We start from the raw sequence: 19,787 nt of genomic DNA on the forward strand, positions 1-19,787 counted from the left end.
TTTAAATTAAAGGACTTGATAAATAAAACATACCAATTTAAGGACTAAATTGTAATTTAAAGTTATTAGAATATTTTATTTTATATAAAGGAATTCCCATATATATTTATTAATTTTTCAGTCAAGAAAGTATGAGAGAGAAAGAGTGCTATTTTTCACCGTCCCGTTCTGTTATTTATTTATTTTAATTTTTATAGTTTAAAATATTCTTCTCACTCAGTTTATTCATACAAATGGGTAATTTCTTTGACCAACCACTTTATTTGTAGTCAATTATATGAATTTAATTGTTTTAAAAATTGATTAAAAAAATATTATTTTGAAATTAATTTAGAAAATATTACACACTTTTTTTAATAATTATTAGACTTCATTTTAATAGTTAATTTAGCTTTTTTTTAATTAAATAAATAACAAATTATATATTTCTCCACCTTTTTTTATTAATTTTTTTTCCTTTTCTTAATCAATTAAAACTTCAAATTAATAATTATATTTATTTAAGAATTAATTTGAACAATCTGTTAGTAATTGGTAGCCATTTTTTTACTTAATTTCTTTTAAATTTAATCAATATTACCTAATAAAATTATGAAAATTTGTCTTTTAAGCTTTATATTTAAGAATTACATTAATTTATAGTTATATTAAAAACTCGACGTTTAATTAATCTTATCCTACTACATATGGCTCGTTCACATCAACATCGAGAACTCGAATCCCGAACCAAAAGAAAAAAAGAAATTTAATAATTTAAATAAAGTTGATAATTCTTTTGTTTTTTTATTCATTATAAGCAGGGCAATATCAACTTTCTTTTGGGGTTTGGAAGAGACTTTGATTTGTGGGATATCAATGTTGAAAAAGTTGCTAAATCAGCGCTACGACTTTTAATTTGTTTACCAAAGCATCGTGGAACTTTGTTAGAGGTCCAACGTTCTCGTTGATACATCGATTGATGTCTTATTCTATACCATTTGTAACAGCTCAAGCTCATTGCTAGTAACTTTTTTAGGGGCTAGCGTCCTCGCTAGTACACTTCCCAGTATCTAGTTTTGATACCATAACAGCTCAAACCCACCGCTAGCAACCCATTTGAGAGCTAGTGTTCTCGATAGCAGATCGTTCGGTGTCTTGTTATAATACGATTGGTAACCACTCAAACTCAACGCTAGCAAATATCGTCTTCTTTGAATGTTCTCTTTCGAGCTTCCCTTCAAGGTTTTAAAACACGTGGGATCGACCAATTTAATTTAATTAATTTATAATATTTTCCACCTGCCCAAAAAGCAAATTGTTGGTTTTATACATGACTTTTGTAAAAGGCCAAATGTTGTTCTTAGGGAATTAGTGTTACAATTGGGAGTTGGCCAAATGTTCAAAATGCACATACACATATATAGGTTCCCCGTTCATACCCTAACACTTTGATTCTTGGATCTCATCATTACTTTGAAAATTAAAACTTGGTTTCCATTGATCTTCATACGAGGATCTAGAATGGGTCATACGTGTTCGTGTTATAAATGGTTCGTTCGTATGACCATTTATAACTTAACAATCCGAACATACCCGATTCAAAAAATTTCTAATTGAGTTAGGTTGAGTTCATTATTTAATAAGAGTTTGTTTGAGTTGAAAAAATTTATAATCTAAACAACTGAGTTGAGTTCAAAAAAATGTCCCAACTCGAACCAACCGAACCTACAAACACCCCTAAACCAAACTAAGTCCTACCCTCGAGAGAAACTTAATATTTGATTAGATCATAAGTAGATTATTTATTAAATGATTCGTTCGTATGTACATCTTGTGAGGATTAACTTTCATGAAATGGTTATATCGATGGAAACAACTTATTCAAAAAATGCATGTAATGACTTGTACCCAATATTTAAATAAAGATTTAAAATTTGAATTTGGCACTTGATGATCGTGACATTTCCCTACGATATAGTCACGTTACTTACTACTTGTTTTTTTAGAGCGAAGACCTATCTCCACCGACTGACACGAGTCTTGTGTGCATGTTTTGTCCTCACTCACATGTTTTCTAGAAAAATTCTCAAGAGGTCACTGGAAATAGAATTGTTCCACAGAAAACATGTTTAATTTTAGAATTTCCATGATCGAGCCACTAAAAAAGTAGGTCTACCTTGTTGCTATAGGTTACCGCTTTCAGTTCTTTTAAGATTTCTTAGTCATCCTATCTTCAGGACCGTTCTCATTCGGAGCGGTCCTAGTTCATTCATGTACTCCTCCTTTACTTGAGTGTCACAGTGCATAAGAGTGCAATGCACTCTAGGTCGGTCTACCGTGGAGTGACCTAAAGTTAATAAATAAAAATTAATTGATTAAAAAGTTTAATTAGTTTATTTAATATTCTTTCGGACTCATAACAAGTACAAAAATATGAAATTTCAAATTAATTTTTAATATATGTGATACATTAAATGTAAATAAAAAATATATATTTAATTAGAAGGGTTGAAATTAACCTTTCTCTTATGTATTCGAGTCATTGTAAGAAAGATCTCGTGGTCGAGATTCAACCTTACTGTACGTAAAGCACAATTATATTAAAAACGACTAAATATTCCCGTAAATTTTTTTTTAGTTTAATTCTGAAGAAATGAAACTCGATCTCAAAAATTGTTTAAAAATCCCGACTTTTGCTACCGGAAAAAGTGATCATTTCTACGAGGAAAAACTTTATCCCAACATACATGGTTGCCTCGAGAGAAGTTTTTCTCTTGACAATCCTACCCTAACGTTTTTGTCAAAGTAGAAAATTTGACCAACCTCTCTTCGACCTCACGTTCCTTTACAACAATGCATTAGTAGTCTATTTATTTTATTTAGCTGTCACCTTCTCACTCGTCTCTTTAAATGGTAGTATTTCATTTTATTTAGCTGTCTCCTTCTCACGTATCCCTTTAAATGGTAGTATTTATTTTATTTAGCCTTACTCGTCTCTTTATATGGTAGAATTTTTATTTTATTTAACCGTCTACTTCTCACTCGTCTCTTTAAATAGTACAAATGCTAGCCATCGAGAAATTCACCCTAACTCTCAATGAAATTTAAGATAAATCAGTAATCTATATATATATATATATATATATATAGATAGAGACATCGTAATTACTGAACTATGCTCAAATTGACAAAAAATAATCTTATTTCGTTCTTCGACATCTCTTTGATTTGCCTTTATTACAAAAACGAGACGCCTTTAAGAACGGTAGAGGGACGGAGGAATGCTTTGTTCATTCCAAAAGAAATTGAAAGGATCAACTTTGGTCTTAACCCTCACCAATCTCTCAAAATTACTTCTATAATACTTCAAACCCCACACTTTAGCCTCTTCATACCTTACATTTCTTCCATAATTCCTCCCCAAATCAAGATCTCTATAGTTCAAATAAGCACCTCTTGGATCCTTTGAAACATAGGGTTCCATATATGCATAAACCTCCCTTATCCAACTCAAATGCTTGTAGCTTTCACTACCATTTTCCCAACTCACCATATATTGAATCCCAAAAATGTTCCCTTTTCTATGAGGAAAAGGGGTTTCCAACGAAGAAATTTGGCTCATTTTTCCTCCATATGGTGTCAAAATCAAGTATGATCCTTCTTCTTCTAACACCTTATTCCAAAGCCCTTCCAACCCATTTTGAGGAATTGGGTATGTCACAAAATCCGATTTTGCTTTGAAAAACGCATTGGAAAGTGATTTTTTAAGCAAAATTTGAGGTGGGGTTTGTATAGGGAAGCCAGCAAAGAACAGAATTGATTGAATCCAATTCAATTCAGTGTAGTTTTCTCTTTGCAATCCCAATTCTGGGAATTGGGTGTTCATAAGTGGTATGAGCTTCTCAATTGGACCAAGAAACAATGCCACAAATGAAAGGGAAATTGTTTGTTCTTGAACGCCTATGGTGACATGAAGGAAGAGATCTTCATCGAGTTTGTATGCAATTCTTTGCCATTTTTGGAAGAGCTGAATTGCGCCTTGTTTGGGAGTTTTTTGAACGTGGAAAATTGTGAGTTTTGGTGGTAAAGAAACTAGCTTGAGCTTCCATGATAGAATCACTCCAAAACTTGCTCCTCCACCGCCTCTTATGGCCCAAAAAAGCTCCTCTCCCATGGCGTTTCTGTCCATGATTCTTCCATTGAAGTCCACAATTTTAGCATCGATTACGTTATCAGCTGCAAGGCCATGTTTTCTGAAGAGGGTTCCAAAGCCTCCTCCACTTATATGCCCTCCTACCCCTACTGTGGGGCAGCTTCCTGCTGGGAACCCATGGATGAGGCTTTTCTCAGCTATTCTATAGTATAACTCGCCGAGCGTGGCGCCGGTCTCCACGGAGGCAGTTTCGGTCTCGATGTCGATATCGATGGAGCGGAGGTTGGTAAGATCAAGAACGATGAATTGAGATTGTGATGATACGTAAGAAAGGCCTATTAAGAATGTAAGTAAATGATTAGATATAACTAGTAATCGTGTAATTTGATAGTTCAGAGCACGAAATATTGCGTTTGATAATTTGGGTTTGTTGAGGATTGTTGGGAGGGAGTCCCATACGGCTAATCATCTCTATTGACATGAGACATTTTGAAACTAAAAAGGAGAGCTTATACTCAAAGTGGACAATATCATACTATTGTGGAGAGTCGTGATTCCTAACATGGTATTATAGCCATGCACTTAACTTAGCCATGTCAATAGAATTCTCAAATGTCGAACAAAGAAGTTGTGAGCCTCGAATGTGTAGTCAAAAGTGACTCAAGTGTCGAACAAATTATGTACTTTGTTCGAGGACTTTAGAGAAGGAGTCGAGCCTCGATTAAGGGGAGGCTGTTCGAGGGCTCCACAGGCCTCATGGGAGGCTCTATAGTGTACTTTAGTTCGCGGGGAGGATTGGTAAGGAATACATCTCCATTGGTATGAAATCTCTTAGAAAAACAAAAACAAAGCCACGAGAGCTTATTCTCAAAGTGGACAATATCATACTACTACGAAAATTCCCGGTTTCTAACAGGGTTAATAGTCACTTATCGAGTCGTATCTTATGAATATTGATAAATAACCAAATAGAGTATAACCCATCAACTTAAACTTCAGTACGTTAACAATACCTTCGTAGTCATGTCCACCGCTCCTTACTCGGAGCTGCAAACCCTTCTTCTGGGCGCAAACGACTGCGGCTTGAACATGTGATTCATGAAATGGGGTCACCAAGAACAATGGTTTAGAAGAAGTATTGAGAAACCTTAGATTTCTTATGGATTGGTGCAAGAGAGAGGAAAAGGAAGCACTTTCATTTGTGAAAACCACTTTAGAAATGGGTATTGATTGAGGTGAAGAATAAGAACTAAAGCACTCCACAAAGCTTTGTTGAAGAGCATGAGAAGGAGAAGAAGAAGACAGCCAAATCAAAGGAAGATAGAAGAGAAGAATCCCCATCATGTCTTGTCTTCTTTTTGATGCTTTTAATGAAAGTTTTTGAGTTATAAATGAGGTTGCAATGTGGAACAATGTTGGAATAATTTGGTGGTTTTGTGAAGAAAATGCCACACGACCATAGTTTTCCCCAAAAAAAATACGAGGAGAAGAATTTTAGGTACTAGGTTACCTTGTTCTTTGGCCTGCAATATATAAATTCCATTGATTGAAGTCAAATGTAATGAATACACTTTTAACATTTAGTTACAAATTTGAATACCATTCTTTAATTTTTGTTTGTTTGCACGTAATATATGGCAATCTATTGAAAATTTAAGATAATTTCTTTAAAATTTTAATTTCCATTTTTTTTATTTTTTTTTATTTTTTTATTCACAACATAGGTTCGGGTTTAACACCTCGTGATCTTATCATTGTCTTTGCATCCCTCTCGACCGTGTTTCGATTTTAACCCTCATTGAGTTTGCAATTTAAACTGTCTAACAAGTTCTCGCTCCAAATATCGTTACGTTTTTTTTTTGTCCTACTCTTAACTCAGTAGATTCATGCGTGCTTCATTGGAATCCTGTCAATCACGTTACATGCAAGTTTGACAGAGATATTACATCTGTGCTTTGTTGGAGAGATAATCTTATCAACCATCGTCCATGCAAGTCTGATAGAGAGATAACATCTATCAATTATTCGAAGCACAGATCACAACATCCATTCTTACTTTTTAGTAAAAAATATTAAACATAGCATGATACAAAATATGCTCGATGCTAATATGTCATAGCAATCCCTACGAGTATTATTTGAAGAAAGACCAAATGATTTACTTACTTAGACAATGAATTCCCTTCCGAAATTTGCTTTTACGTCTTGGTAAGAGCTTTGGATTTCATAAAATTTCTTTGATAGGTCTTAGTTTATATTAAATTAAGGTCAATATTGAAATCGGGATAAGAAACAGATGAATGAGAGTTGATACGGATGAAAAAGGCAACCTCACACGTGGTGGAAAGGTTGTCCACGTGTGTTTGGAGGAGTACTCGCAGTTACTGCGTGACATGTGTTTGTCATCGATTGGCGCATTCGCTTCTAATCGATTGAATTTCGAACTTCTACTAGCATAGCTTTTCCTCACTTTTCTTTGAATAACGAGTGTCCTCCTCTGTTGCCCGGTGTGTGGCATGCTCTCTCTCTTTCGTATGTGCCTTCTGATCTCCATGAGTGTGTTCTGCAATTGAATTTCGCGTTTTTAAGATTTTTTCTAGATTTGATCGGGTTTTCTTGTTTTTCCCATTTTCTTTTGTTTCAACTCGATTCAACTTAGTTCCTTCACAAAGTTGAAGAGTTTTAATCTAGATTTTCGACGAAACTCATTTCATTAGTTATGGAAGAAAATAAACACATTCAAGGTTGACCAAAAACTAGCAAACTGGCCATTCTTGAGGCTTGTCAGAACTCCGTGGTGGGCTGAGGTGTAGACGCGTGTTGAATGGTAGTAGGTGTACACGAGCCGATGCAGTTTGGGTGGTTATCCGGTTTAGGTCTGACTCGGTGGGTTCATCTTCTTCACCCGGTTTTTTGCGCAATTTTTTCGATTTCCTTTCTCTCTACTTTCTGCGACTGTTTTCGACGTTTTTTCTCGTCTTTTTCCTCCTCTACCTCTCAGTTGACCTCATGCTTCACTTCCACTAAGTCTTGTGACTTGTAAACACCTACATTGATAGATCCATGAGACTCCAAAGACCCTGAGGCTTGAATTCCATTTCCGACCAAGAATGGACGCTGTTAAAGCATGAAACGTACCTTAGGGGTACGTACAGTCGTTGACGATCTCTTTTGTGGCGTGGGTTCGTCGTTCTAGGCATTGGGTTCGTCGGTAAGTCTTGTCGGAAAACGTTTTCAAAATCTCTCTCTACCTCGTATTTTTTCTCTCTGTTCTCTATTGCAGGTGTTCGTGGGAAGTCTGGTTGAAGTCTGGTTAAAGGTGTTCGTGTTTTCCCTCTCAATCTAAATGAAAATTTTGGATTGATCAAGATTAAGTAAAAGAAAACTCGTGATTTGAATCATTCTACAAGAAGTTTGATCAACACCATTTAAATAACTTTTAACGTGCAAGTTCCAAAATACAAGATTTTGCAAAGTAAAAAACTTAACTCTCAACAAAGATAAAATAAAAATTCTATTTTTTTCAATTCAAAATGTGATGTCCACGAGAAAGAAAGACATTATATAGCGTTTGACAACTTTAACCTATGTGAGTTAAATACTCGCATAATATTTATATTAAAATGAAGTTAATGATAAAATATTGTAACCTATGTGGACTATGGTATAACCTTATCTCCGGCCTTAGCTTGAATGATATATAAATATTGAAATTACACTCAAAATAATGTAATAAAAGAAATTTGTGGTCTATTATCCATCTCGGACTAAGTTTCATAAATTAAACTATTGAGTTCGTTGAAGTTCAACTTTGCAAAAGACTCCTCCGTTAGGAAATATTGTTCTCTTTCGACTTTTTCTTTCGGGCTTCCCCTCAAAGTTTTAAAATGTTTCTAGTAGGGAGAGATTTCGAGACCCATATAGGTAATGTTTCGTTCCCCTCTCTGATGTCCAGTGTCTAGCTCCAATACCATTTGCAACGGCTCAAGCCCACCGCTAGTTAATATTGTTTGTTTTGACCCGTTACGTATCACCATCATTTTCAAGATTTTAAAACGTGTCTACTAGGAAAAGATTTCCACGTATAAAAAAATGTTTTGTTTCTCTCTCCAACCGATATGGAACCTCATAAATTTCCTTTGACAAGCTCAACATAACTTGAATATAAGTAACTAAAGTTCGTTGTAACTTCTTGACTCTCGTTCTTAGATCTTGACATATAATAAAAAAAATTGAAGTTAAATATTAATACATGACTATGATTAATTGAATTGTTAAGTGAAATTTACCGAACACTAATAAACTTAACAGCTATATACATTCTTTTTGTCAAAACAAAACTCACAACTTTTTTATTTTCAAAATGCATTAATGGGTTGATGGAGAAAGTTTAGCTTCCATTTTAATATGAAGATTCAAAGAGGATGTCATTTATTAAGGTTATATGGTCACTAATTCAAGTGTTTTTAAAAACAAATCTTTATGGAATTTCATGCTTGTAATTCATTAAATTTTGGAGTGCCATGTATCACAGAAGTCGTGTTATCTATGGCCGCATGTCGGATGTCCTAGTCATGCTTGTCTAGGACGTGTCGTTCAAGGCCGCATGCCCGTTCCAAACCCCTTTTACGGGGTGTATGACAAGTCACAAAAATCATGTCTATATTCTCTAGGGCTAAAATGACCCAAAATGTTTTACACCAGATATGATTAGTTATTAATTCTTTCTATCTGGGTTATATGCTATTAAAGTCGTTCATGTTGCCTACTCACTTTTAGCTTTTAACATTACTTTCTTTATAATTGTTTTCAACGTATTTCCTCACTCACATTTTTCAAAATATTTCTCTCAAACATGAATCTAGGCTCGAGCATATGCCAATATTGTTTGCGAAGTCCGAATTTCACACAACTGACTTATTTGCTAGGTTAGAACAAGTGTCGCACAATCGTTGTCTCATTGCCACAAGAGTGCAATTGTGACACCATGCAAACTAACTCTAGCTTACTAGAGAAGAAACCATCCAAGTCTAGCTTACTAGAGAAGTTGGAAAAATAAACAATTCAATGTCGAGATCGAAGTACGATAAACCATAGTTGATAACAGTTCGATTTTTAGTTTTTGACAAGAATACTTTCAAAGAACTAATGGCTATCTATAAATTTTAGCTACCTACTAGAAGCTAAATATTAAGTAAGTAGCATGATAAGGATAATTAAGCTAACATGTCGAAGTTAGATACTGACACAACTAGTTAGTGTTTTAGTGCACCATAGGTAAAAACGCGACAATATTCGTGGTGCTGCTTCAGGATTCTAATGTACTACATTCAAGGTCAGAATGAGCTTATTGCAAGCAACGATAACTCTCAAACACTTGCTAGGAATGTCGACCAGATTGGGAGGGTGACATGAGTGAAAAATGAAGGGTTCAAAGAAGAGAAAGGCCTTGTTTTTCTCATACTTTGGCCTTAGGATATGTATCATGTATTAATGTTCTTTTCCTAATCAATGAAAATCGAAGTTTTGACTTGATCAATCGAAGTTTTAAATGTGTTTTAGACCTTTAGTTCACGTCTTCTTCTACGTCCTTCGACTCTCTCTCTCCCTCACGTCGTACCGCTTGCCTAAAGTGATCTTCTTTCGTGTAATGACTCATATTTGCTGTACTTATACCAACAAGTTACTACGAGAAAAATATAACAAAATTGATTCATTTATATAAGCAACTCTCTTTGTTGAGTCTACGATGTACACCATCTAGAGTATGAGCCCCATAGCCCCTTAGCCCCTTAGCTTCGGTATGCACTCGTCACCAACCGTTCAAGCTCAACTATTACCCGAAAAAGAAAAGTAGCTCATTTATAGGCTTATAATTAGACATAAATCCCATATAAAATCAATGGATTATGTATTTACCTTATAGGTATTCCAATAGTGGTAACCTAAACTCTCAATCATAGGTTATCTATCACAATAACTACAAATATGACTCGATCTACTCCTCTAGGCCAATCAATACTAAAAAGTCTTCACCATTTCATCGGGCTCCTTCAACCCTATCTCAGTAATTAAGTTTACAATATTCAACTTATCTAGGCTCATCTCGATCATTTATATCACATGGTCTATCCAATGGTTGGTATCACATCACTAGGTCATCTTAACCCATACGTACCACATGTATCTAAGTTCAAGTTATTTAGTAATGCAAATTATAATACCTTGGCTATGTTGCATAACTATAGGCCTAGTTATTAGGTTACTATGTAAGTTCTAATAAAGGTTAGCCAACGAACTTGTCATATAATTATGTTGTCGGTAGAAGCATCAAGTCACTCAATATAATTATATTGATAGGTTACAATACAAAGACCTTCAACAGTGTCAAATTAACCTTTAATAATAACTTGTCTTGATAGACATAGTCCATATGAGTATCAGAACCGTTGATTAAGCTAAGGTCAGTGTCCTAATGCATACGATATGTAGTGCGATCACTAAGTTATTATACAGGATTAAAGAATCTCGAACTAATCGTTATCTATACTATTTAGGTTGACTTTGATTTTTCTGGGTCAAAATGTATGCAATTTTGCATAGTTTGTCATCAAAGTTTGAATCTTTATAAATAACTTAATATGAAACTCCAAACCCACAAACCCATTAAAATTAAAACATTAAATTCCTCAGTAATTTTGGTGTTATTATTTTCATTTCTTCTGGTTTTCGCTTCTCCAAAAACAGCTACTGAAAATTTCGTTCAATGTCTTCTCCGCCGCTCTCCGCCGTCCTACCCTATTGCTCCGGCGATCTTTACACCCAACAATCATTCTTATTCCTCTGTTCTTCAGACTTACATTCAAAACTTGAGATTCAACACTTCAACAACTCCTAAGCCATTCCTTATTCTCACAGCTCTCCATGAATATCATGTTAGAATTGAAATTCTATGTGCTCGAATCGATAATCTTCTGATGAAGATTCGTAGCGGTGGCCACGATTACGAGGGAGTTTCTTATGTCTCCAATGCCGTCCCTTTCTTCATTCTTGATATGTTCAACCTCCAAAGAATCTCTATTGATATAAAAACCGAGACGGCTGTTAGAAAACACTCATATAACTAAGAGAGGCAATAAACCAACTTTTTCATTATTCAACTTGTTACACACTGCATATATAGACAGAATAGCCACAGTAACAGCCAATAACTACCCTTAACCGCTAGCCACACTAACCGCCAATAACTACCCTTAACCACACTAACCGCCAATAACTACCCTTAACCGCTGATAACTACCCTTAACCGCTGATAACTACCCACCGCTGATAACTACCCTTAACCGCTGATAACTACCCACCGCTGATAACTACCCTTAACCGACATAAATTGAAATACAAACAGTAAATAAAATGAATTATAGTTAATACAAGATTAAATAAACTAACAACGGCTTGGGTAATTTTATCGATACTCATTTACTTTGTTAGGAATAACGACTCCACAATAGTATGATATTGTCCACTTTGTGCATAAGCTCGCAACGGAGATAGTATTCCTTGCTTATAAACCCATGATCATTTCCTGAATTAACCAATGTGGGACTCCCTCCCAACAATTCTCGACACACTTCACTCGTTGGGCTTGAAAAATTGGATAGGACTACGAGCGATAATAATGTTAATTGAAAAAAAAAAGAATGAAGATGACATCATTTTTAAGAAACCTTTGACATCATTTATTTATATTCTTTATGATCAGGTTCAAACAGGAGCCACCATAGGAGAAGTGATTTATAAAATTGTAGAAGAAAGCAAGCTCCATGGCTTCCCGGCCAGAGTGTGCCCTACGATGGGTGTCGGTGGCCATTTTGGTGGCGGAGGGTACGGTAACATGATGAGGAAACATGGCCTCACGGTGGATCAAATCATCGACGCGAAGATAATCGACGTAAACAGGAAGCTTCTCGACCGAAAAGCAATGGGGGAGGATCTATTCTGGGCCATCACAGGCGGCGGAGGATCGAGCTTCGGAGTCGTTGTAGCATACAAAATCCGATTGGTTCGTGTACCGGAGACGGTGACGGTGTTCAGAGTAGGAAGAACGTTGGAAGAGAATGAGTTGACGGAGATAGTAGATGAGTGGCAGCGGGTGGCACATGTGATTGACAATGATTTGTTCATAAGGGTTACGTTTGATGTTGTAAATGGAACACACAAGGGAAACAAGACACTGAGAGCAACGTTTCTTGCCATGTTCCTCGGAGATTCCAAAACCCTTTTGTCTCTCATCAACAACAGCTTCCCTAAATTGGGTTCAGTGCTTTTTTGGACAGATGTTTCTTTTTACTCCAAAATTTATCAAATTGGAAGCTTAGGGATTCATGTTTTATTCCACTCCCCAATCGAGTTACATAGAAACTGTTAGATGAACACGACTCTCCACAATGATATGATATTGTCCACTTTGAGCATTAGCGCTCATGGCTTTGCTTTGGGCTTCCCAAAAGGCCTCATAACAATGAAGTTAGTATTTCTCACTTATAAACCCATGATCATTCCCTAAATTAGCGGATGTGGGACTTTCATCCTCCAACACCTCCCCTCGAACAAAGTGCGCCTCCTCTTAATCGAGGCTCGAAGGCAGTCAAAAATGACTAAGACTCCAAAGGAGTCGAGCCTCGATTAAGGGGAGGCGTGCTTTGTTCGAAGGGAGGTGTTGGATGATGAAAGTCCCACAGCTGAAAGTCCCAAATCTGCTAATTTAGGGAATGATTATGGGTTTATAAACAAAGAATATTCTCTCCATTGGTGTGAGGCCTTTTGGGGAAGCCCAAAGAAAAGCCGTGAGAGCTTATGCTCAAAGTGGACAATATCATACCATTGTGGAGAGTCGTGTTCGTCTAACAGAAACATTTGTAAAGGCCCTATTGAACCGAACGACGGGACGGATCCATCTAAAAAGAAAGTCGGACTATGTGAAAACCCTAATTCCAAAGAAAGGATTGAACAAAATAGGGAAGAAAATGATAGAACTTGAAAAACCCATGATGAAATTCAACCCCTATGGTGGAAGAATGGGTGAGATTGCATCAAATGCAACTCAACTTTGAGAGGTTGGTGAAGATCAAGGCCAAGGTTGATCCTGACAACTTTTTTAGGAATGAACAAAGCATTCCAAGATTTCCACATGTTTGAAGATCAAAGTTGGCTGTGTTCTTTCTATGTTGTCGCTTGTCTTGTTCTTGTTTGCGATATGAAAATAAGTTGTCCTTTTGTTTTTTGTTCTTATAAATATAATGAATGCCTAAAAAACTATGAAAATAAGGCATTCTATTATTGTGAAATATTATACATTACAATTTTTTTTTTTGATCAAAGCTATTAGTAATTTATTTCGAACTTAGCATTGAACTTTAAACAATTTTATAGCTTCGATATCATTTGTAACGGTTGAAGTCCACTACTAATAGATATTGTCCGCTTTGGTCCATTACGTATCACCGTTAGTTTCATGGTCTTAAAATATGTCTGGTATGGAGAGGTTTTTGCACCCTTATGAGTAATGCTTGGTTCTTCTTTCTAACTGACGTGGGATCTTATAATCCACCCCCATTGAGGTCCAGCGTCATTGTTGGCACACCGCCTAATGTTTGGCTCTGATATCATTTGTAATAGCCCAAGTTCACCACTAACAAATATTGTTCGCTTTGGCTCCGTTACGTATTGTTGTCAATCAGACATGTTTTAAAACGGTGAGGCTGACGACGATACGTAACGGGTCAAAGTGGACAATATTCATTAATAGTGGGCTTGGACTCTAGCGTCTTCACTAGCACACCGCTCAATGTCTGACTTTGATACCATTTGTAACAGCTCAAGCCCACCACTAACAAATAATGTCCGCTTTGGCCCGTTACGTATCACCATCAGCCTCACGGTTTTAAAATATGTCTGGTTGACAACGATATGTAATAGGCCAAAACGGATAATATCTGTTAATAGTGAGCTTGAGCTGTTACAATTTTATTCAAATCCTTAGATTAAAAAAAAAAAATACTATAAGAGAGCTCATAGTTTGGTGATTGCTAGTAGCGTTCGATATCACTAGAGCCCGTCAATCTGTCTCCTATTTTTTGGTGACCTAGGTTAGACGAGTAGTGTCCTTGTTAGACGACATGTATTTAGGAACCCGTACCATCAAGTTTGGCCAAGGCCAAATAGGATGGCATGTTGAGGTGACTTGTAAAGCTACTATTGAACGTAGAAACAAGTCGAGAGCTTAGGTTGTAATTCGTAAACATGCCTTGAGAGGGGCAGGAGACTACACGGGTAGTCTAGCTCATGATAGGAGCCACTATCGTGTGTGGAGTAGTCAAGAGTCCTTTGAACAGTCTCGTTGTACTATAAACCCCACTTGAGAGAGGTGAGGGACTAAATGGATAAACCGAACAATTGACAAGTACACGGAATTGCTCCCTCAGATGTTGACCGCGACAATTAACATTACATAGATGTGTTCTCACAAAGATACTTCCAAAGATAGCACACTTCTTAAACCACACACATGACACAACCCAACCTCACTACATGTGCGAGTCCCTTTGTCAGCTTTTCACAAAAAGTTAAACAATTGCGTGGTAGCCAAGTATTGGTCTTTATGGGGCACCGCCAATGCCTCCCCCAATCATTCATTTTTCTCTTCTTTGCTTGCTCCTCAATCATTCATTCCTCTATTAAAACCCTAAACCCATTTGTTTTTCTTCACCACAATGAACATTCCTTCAAGCTTCTTGGCTTTCACCTTCGCTTCCATACTCACTTTAGGAACATGGGAATCTTCAGCCAATGAGGACCTTCACTTTCTCCGCTGCCTTTCTCTTCATTCCCCAAACGGCGATGACTCAATTTCCAACCTCATTTACCCTCAAACCAACTCTTCATTCTCTTCTATTTTGAACTTCTCCCTTCGAAATCTAAGATTCTCCACGCCCACCACCCCCAAGCCGCTTCTCATCGCCACACCCTCACAACCTCTCCATGTCCAAGCCTTAGTTATTTGCTGCAAAGCCCATGGCTTTCAGATTCGAATTCGAAGCGGCGGCCATGACTACGAGGGTCTTTCTTATGTTTCTGATGTCCCCTTTGTGTTAGTGGACTTGGGTGAGTTTAGATCGATAGCCATTGATATTGAGAACAATACTGCATGGGTTCAGTCTGGTGCGACTCTTGGCGAGCTGCATTATAGGATTGCTGAGAAGAGCCAAACTCTTGCCTTTCCGGCTGGTGGTTGCCCGACTGTTGGAGTTGGAGGACATTTCAGTGGCGGCGGCCATGGTGGGTTGGTTAGGAAGTATGGTCTGGCTGCTGATCATGTGATTGATGCCATTTTGGTTGATGCAAATGGGATGGTTTTGGATAGAAAATTAATGGGGGAGGATTTGTTTTGGGCGATTAGAGGCGGTGGAGGTGGTAGCTTTGGGATTGTTTTGTCGTGGAAGATAAGGTTGGTTTCAATTCCTCCAATTGTGACAGTTTTTACAGTTAATAGGGAATTGGATGAGGATACTCTTAAGTTGATCCATAGGTGGCAATATGTTGCAAGCAAAGTTGATGAGAATCTGTTTATTGGTATCACATTGAGCACTGGTATGGTAATACTATTGTTATAAATTTCATTTATACGTGTGAGATGTTACATAGGTTGGAGAGGGGACGAAACATTTTTTATAAAGGTGTGGAAACCTCTCATAGTAGACGTGGTTTAAAAACCTTTAGAGGAAGCTGGGCTTGGGTTGTCACAAATGGTATCAGAGCCAGACACCGCGTGGTGTGCCAGCAAGAACGCTGGGCTCCGGAGGGGGGTGGATTGTGAGATCCCACCTCGGTGGAGAGGGAAATGGTGGATTGTGAGATCCCACCTCGGTGGAGAGGGAAATGAAACAATATTTATAAGAGTATGGAAATCTCTCCCTAGTAGATGCGTTTTAAAAACCCCTCGGTAGGCTTGGGCTGTTACAAATGGTATTAGAGCCAGACACTGGGCGGTGTGCCTGCGAGGACATTGAGCCCCAAAGGGGTGGGTTGTGAGATCCTACATCGGTTGGAGAGGGGAACAAAACATTCTTTATAAGGGTGTGGAAACCTCTCCCTAAAAAATATGTTTTAAAAACCTTGAGGAGAAGCTCGAAAGGAAAAACCCAATGAGAACAACATCTGCTAGCAGTGAGCTTGGGCTGCTACAAATGATATCAGAGTCAAACACCAAGCGGTGTGCCAGCAAGGACACTGGGCCCCGAAGAGGGATGGATTGTAAGATCCCCCTTAGTTGGAGAAGAGAATGAAACATTCTCACATCTCCTAACATACACGTTTTAAAAACCTAGCGGTAGGCTTAGGATTACAGTACTAGAGGAAAAACTGTTTATAGATTTGTCAAGTTATATCAATTTTCGAACCATTGAGCCTCTTAGCAAACAAGTTACAGAAGTCCTAAACCCGAATTTTTTGTTTCAAACAGGTCCTAACACGAAAGAAAGACAAAGAACAAGAACAAGAACAAGAACCGTGAATGCATCATTCTTTTCTCTATTTCTTGGCAAAGCCAACGATCTTCTTTCCATCATGCAACAAAGCTTCCCAGAGCTAGAATTAGCAAAACAAGATTGCAAAGAAACGAGCTGGATTGAGTCCAACCTCATTTTAGCAGGCTTTACAAACGGAGAGTCCTTAGAAGAAGCTCTCCTCAACAGAAGCACCACACCATCCTTCATTGGAGCCTACAAAGTTAAATCAGATTATGTGAAGGAACCCATCTCACAAACTGGCTTACAAGGGGTTTGGCACATGCTAAGAACCACAGACATTGACTCAGCTTCAATTGTGTTGCTCCCTTATGGAGGAAAAATGAATGAAATTTCTGAGTTGGAAATTCCATACCCACATAGAGCTGGTTATGTATTCAAAATTGGATACTTTATTGTGTGGAAAGAGCGAGGAGTTGATGCAGCTGAGAAGCACTTGAATTGGAGTAGAGAAGTTTATGATTTCATGGCTCCTTTTGTTTCCAAGTCTCCAAGATGTGCATATGTGAATTATAGAGACCTTGATCTTGGAAGGAATAATGAGTTTGGGAAAGGTAGGAGCTACGAGGAAGCAAGCATTTGGGGAGTGAAGTATTTTGGGAACAATTTCAAGAGATTAGTGCAAGTCAAAACTAGGGTTGATCCTTATGATTTCTTCAAGCATGAGCAAAGCATTCCCTCTTATGTTCTTTATTAGGTGGTGAAAAGTGAGGCTGATATGCTTGGCTATTCAAGTGGTGCTATGATCTATTAAGATTGCTATCATCATGAGATGGTAAAAATGTTGAATATAGTACTCAATCTATTAGGCAACTTTCACTAGCACTATGTTGAGAATTTTATGAACATAGAAGAAGAAATTAGACATAACTAGATTCGATCTCTATTGGAATGTCAACGATTTCGAACTTTGAAAGTCTATTTTATCTCTCCAATGATCTCATTGGTATTCCCAAATTGTAAGTTCGAATAGAGGTTTTGTTTAGAAATTATGAATTTATAGAAAATGTCATAACAACATAGAGACGTTTGACTAAAAAACTCGTTTTTTATTATGAAAACTTAAGGTAGAGTTGATACATTACGGCTGAAAAACATCTTCATGTATGTTTCGAGAGTTGAGAGATATTAAGTGTGATAATGTAACAATGAGCTCATAGAGTGTCTTATCATAGCATTGTGATGCTTGAGCAACGCCTCAACGCTACCTGTGTAAGTCATTTGGCTTCATTGATGAACTATCCAGGGGTTTTACTTTAGGCTCTAGAACGTTCGAGTCTAGTCTCTACTGCTCTCTGAGTATCTGGGGTGTCTCAAAGTTTCAAGCAGATCTCTAATCTAAATCTTACCTCTAGGGGTCTGTATGATGGTGTTAATATAACACATGCGGAAGCCATTTGGATCTTAGACACTTTTAGAACATCAATTATAGTAAATAACTAGCATGTTCATAAGTATTAAAACTTAATGAGTTTAAATACTAACCTTTTGTAGTTCAAACTCCTTTTGCCTCACGAACCGGTTTCGAACCACCATTAGTGTCTTCTCCACTATCCTTCGGCCTTAGAACGAGATTGTGGAATCCGGTGAGTGACTAAACTTTGAAGGGATTTTGTATATGTGAAGAGAGTGTTTGTGAGAGATTTTTCTCAAGGTTTTTCACCAAAAAGAAGAAGACCTTCCATGTACCATGATCACTCTATTTAAAGAGTCATGTTTGCATGTTCATGCAAATTTGAGATCACCAAATTTTGGCACTTAAAATTCCACTCAAATGTTTGGGATTATGTGGCAAGCATGCATGTTTGAACTACCTCTCTTCTATCCCTAAAAGTGGGTAGGAGTGAATTCCGTCTTGCACCCCACGTCCCCAGCCATTCACCCAGTCTTATCCCTGAAATGGGAGACCTATTGAGTCGGCGAACTAGAGCCACTCTCACCCATGCAAATCTAAGGATAATTCCGAATAAACAGGAGTTCATGGTTAGCTCAGGATTAAAACCGAGTTACCTAGGTTATCGAATGAAAAGAAAATCAGTCTCAACAGTAAACGACTTTATAAAGTGAGAGTGGTTTTCTTCATGGTCCGATCTTATGCAATACTCATTGCATAGGACGCCCCCACTCACATGTCTCCACATGCACAATTTAGTGATCGCATTGTTTATATCATATACAAAAGTGGGCCGCATCCATAGTGTCCCCAGAATAAGGTACTCAGCCTTATCCTTATACTATAGATCATTTTGACTATATACTTGAACTTGATCCACTCTTATGTCTCTACATATAATTCAAGTAATCATACTATAGCCAGACTGTTCTTAGTTTATTGGATTTAGATTAATGATCGTAAAATTCACTTTATTCCATAACAATCTTTACTGAATAAACAACAATAATAACTTTATTGAAAATAGAATATGTTTTTGTTTACAAACTATGAGTTTTAGAACATAAAACCCAACACTGTATAGGTTTTTTAGCTTTTGTATTTTTTGACATACGAAGCATGCTTGGAATATGCAGCGTAATGACCAATGTCTTGGGTTGATGCGTTACCTTATAAATTTTTTATGGGATAATATGATGTCTGATAATCTAAACATTATTCATGGAAGGTTAGCTGATGGACCCTCTTACAGGACCATAAAGTCACGTAAGTTTGGGGGGGAGCGATCCCCGTGTGCCGGTTAGCTACTAGGTCAACCTACGTGGTTTCACACTCCCTCTAAGGACAAGTTTACAACATAGAGAACTGGTTCAAGAGACCCCCGGTCATTTTCACAAGGTTGGGGTACCTAGTTGTCTTGATGCACTTTCCTAACCTGCCTAGGCCTAGTTCAACAGAATTGGTACCATAGTGGAAAGGGTAGCGGAAACTCTAATAGCACCATTCTTATTGCAAATAGCCTGGAGAGGTACCTTAGTCTTTTTTTGGATGCTACAAGGTTCTTGGTGGGCGTCTAGATAGTTTAATTCTTATCTTGTGTTTCTAGAAGACTCAGGACTAGCTTTATGGGGCTAATCCAATCTCTAAGTACACTCAAGTCTAGACCTCTAATCGTTGC

The 19,787-nt window shown here is 37.3% G+C and overlaps 3 protein-coding genes across 3 annotated transcripts; 2 read left to right on the top strand and 1 right to left on the bottom strand.

Moving 5' to 3' along the window:
• Positions 1-3,195: 3,195 nt before the first annotated feature.
• Positions 3,196-5,473, bottom strand: LOC111783532 (berberine bridge enzyme-like 15). The gene is made up of 2 exons (XM_023664459.1): positions 5,146-5,473; positions 3,196-4,467 (listed from the first exon to the last, which is right to left on the bottom strand). The coding sequence occupies exons 1-2, from the start codon at positions 5,471-5,473 to the stop codon at positions 3,236-3,238; spliced, it is 1,560 nt and encodes a 519-aa protein (XP_023520227.1). The 3' UTR covers positions 3,196-3,235.
• Positions 5,474-10,773: 5,300 nt separating this feature from the next.
• Positions 10,774-13,245, top strand: LOC111783533 (berberine bridge enzyme-like 8). The gene is made up of 3 exons (XM_023664460.1): positions 10,774-11,235; positions 11,895-12,470; positions 13,024-13,245. Exons 1-3 carry the CDS (start codon positions 10,774-10,776, stop codon positions 13,243-13,245), a joined length of 1,260 nt encoding a protein of 419 aa, XP_023520228.1.
• A 1,659-nt stretch (positions 13,246-14,904) lies between these two features.
• On the top strand, positions 14,905-17,529 carry LOC111782731 (berberine bridge enzyme-like 18). The gene is made up of 2 exons (XM_023663524.1): positions 14,905-15,781; positions 16,653-17,529. The coding sequence occupies exons 1-2, from the start codon at positions 14,905-14,907 to the stop codon at positions 17,411-17,413; spliced, it is 1,638 nt and encodes a 545-aa protein (XP_023519292.1). The 3' UTR covers positions 17,414-17,529.
• The last annotated feature ends 2,258 nt before the right edge of the window (positions 17,530-19,787 follow it).

The sequence above is a fragment of the Cucurbita pepo genome, chromosome LG20 (genome assembly GCF_002806865.2).
Source record: "Cucurbita pepo subsp. pepo cultivar mu-cu-16 chromosome LG20, ASM280686v2, whole genome shotgun sequence".
Taxonomy (NCBI): Eukaryota; Viridiplantae; Streptophyta; class Magnoliopsida; order Cucurbitales; family Cucurbitaceae; genus Cucurbita; species Cucurbita pepo.

Excerpts from the sequence above, each read along its gene's own strand:
- LOC111783533 (XM_023664460.1), top strand. The coding sequence starts at position 10,774 with ATGAAACTCCAAACCCACAAACCCATTAAAATTAAAACATTAAATTCC. Across the intron at positions 11,236-11,894 it reads ATATAAAAACCGAGACGGCT|GTTCAAACAGGAGCCACCAT; the intron begins GTTAGAAAACAC and ends CTTTATGATCAG. Across the intron at positions 12,471-13,023 it reads CAGTGCTTTTTTGGACAGAT|AGTCGTGTTCGTCTAACAGA; the intron begins GTTTCTTTTTAC and ends ACCATTGTGGAG.
- LOC111782731 (XM_023663524.1), top strand. The coding sequence starts at position 14,905 with ATGAACATTCCTTCAAGCTTCTTGGCTTTCACCTTCGCTTCCATACTC. Across the intron at positions 15,782-16,652 it reads TGGTATCACATTGAGCACTG|GTCCTAACACGAAAGAAAGA; the intron begins GTATGGTAATAC and ends TGTTTCAAACAG.
- LOC111783532 (XM_023664459.1), bottom strand. The coding sequence starts at position 5,473 with ATGGGGATTCTTCTCTTCTATCTTCCTTTGATTTGGCTGTCTTCTTCT. Across the intron at positions 4,468-5,145 it reads CGGTGGACATGACTACGAAG|GCCTTTCTTACGTATCATCA; the intron begins GTATTGTTAACG and ends CATTCTTAATAG.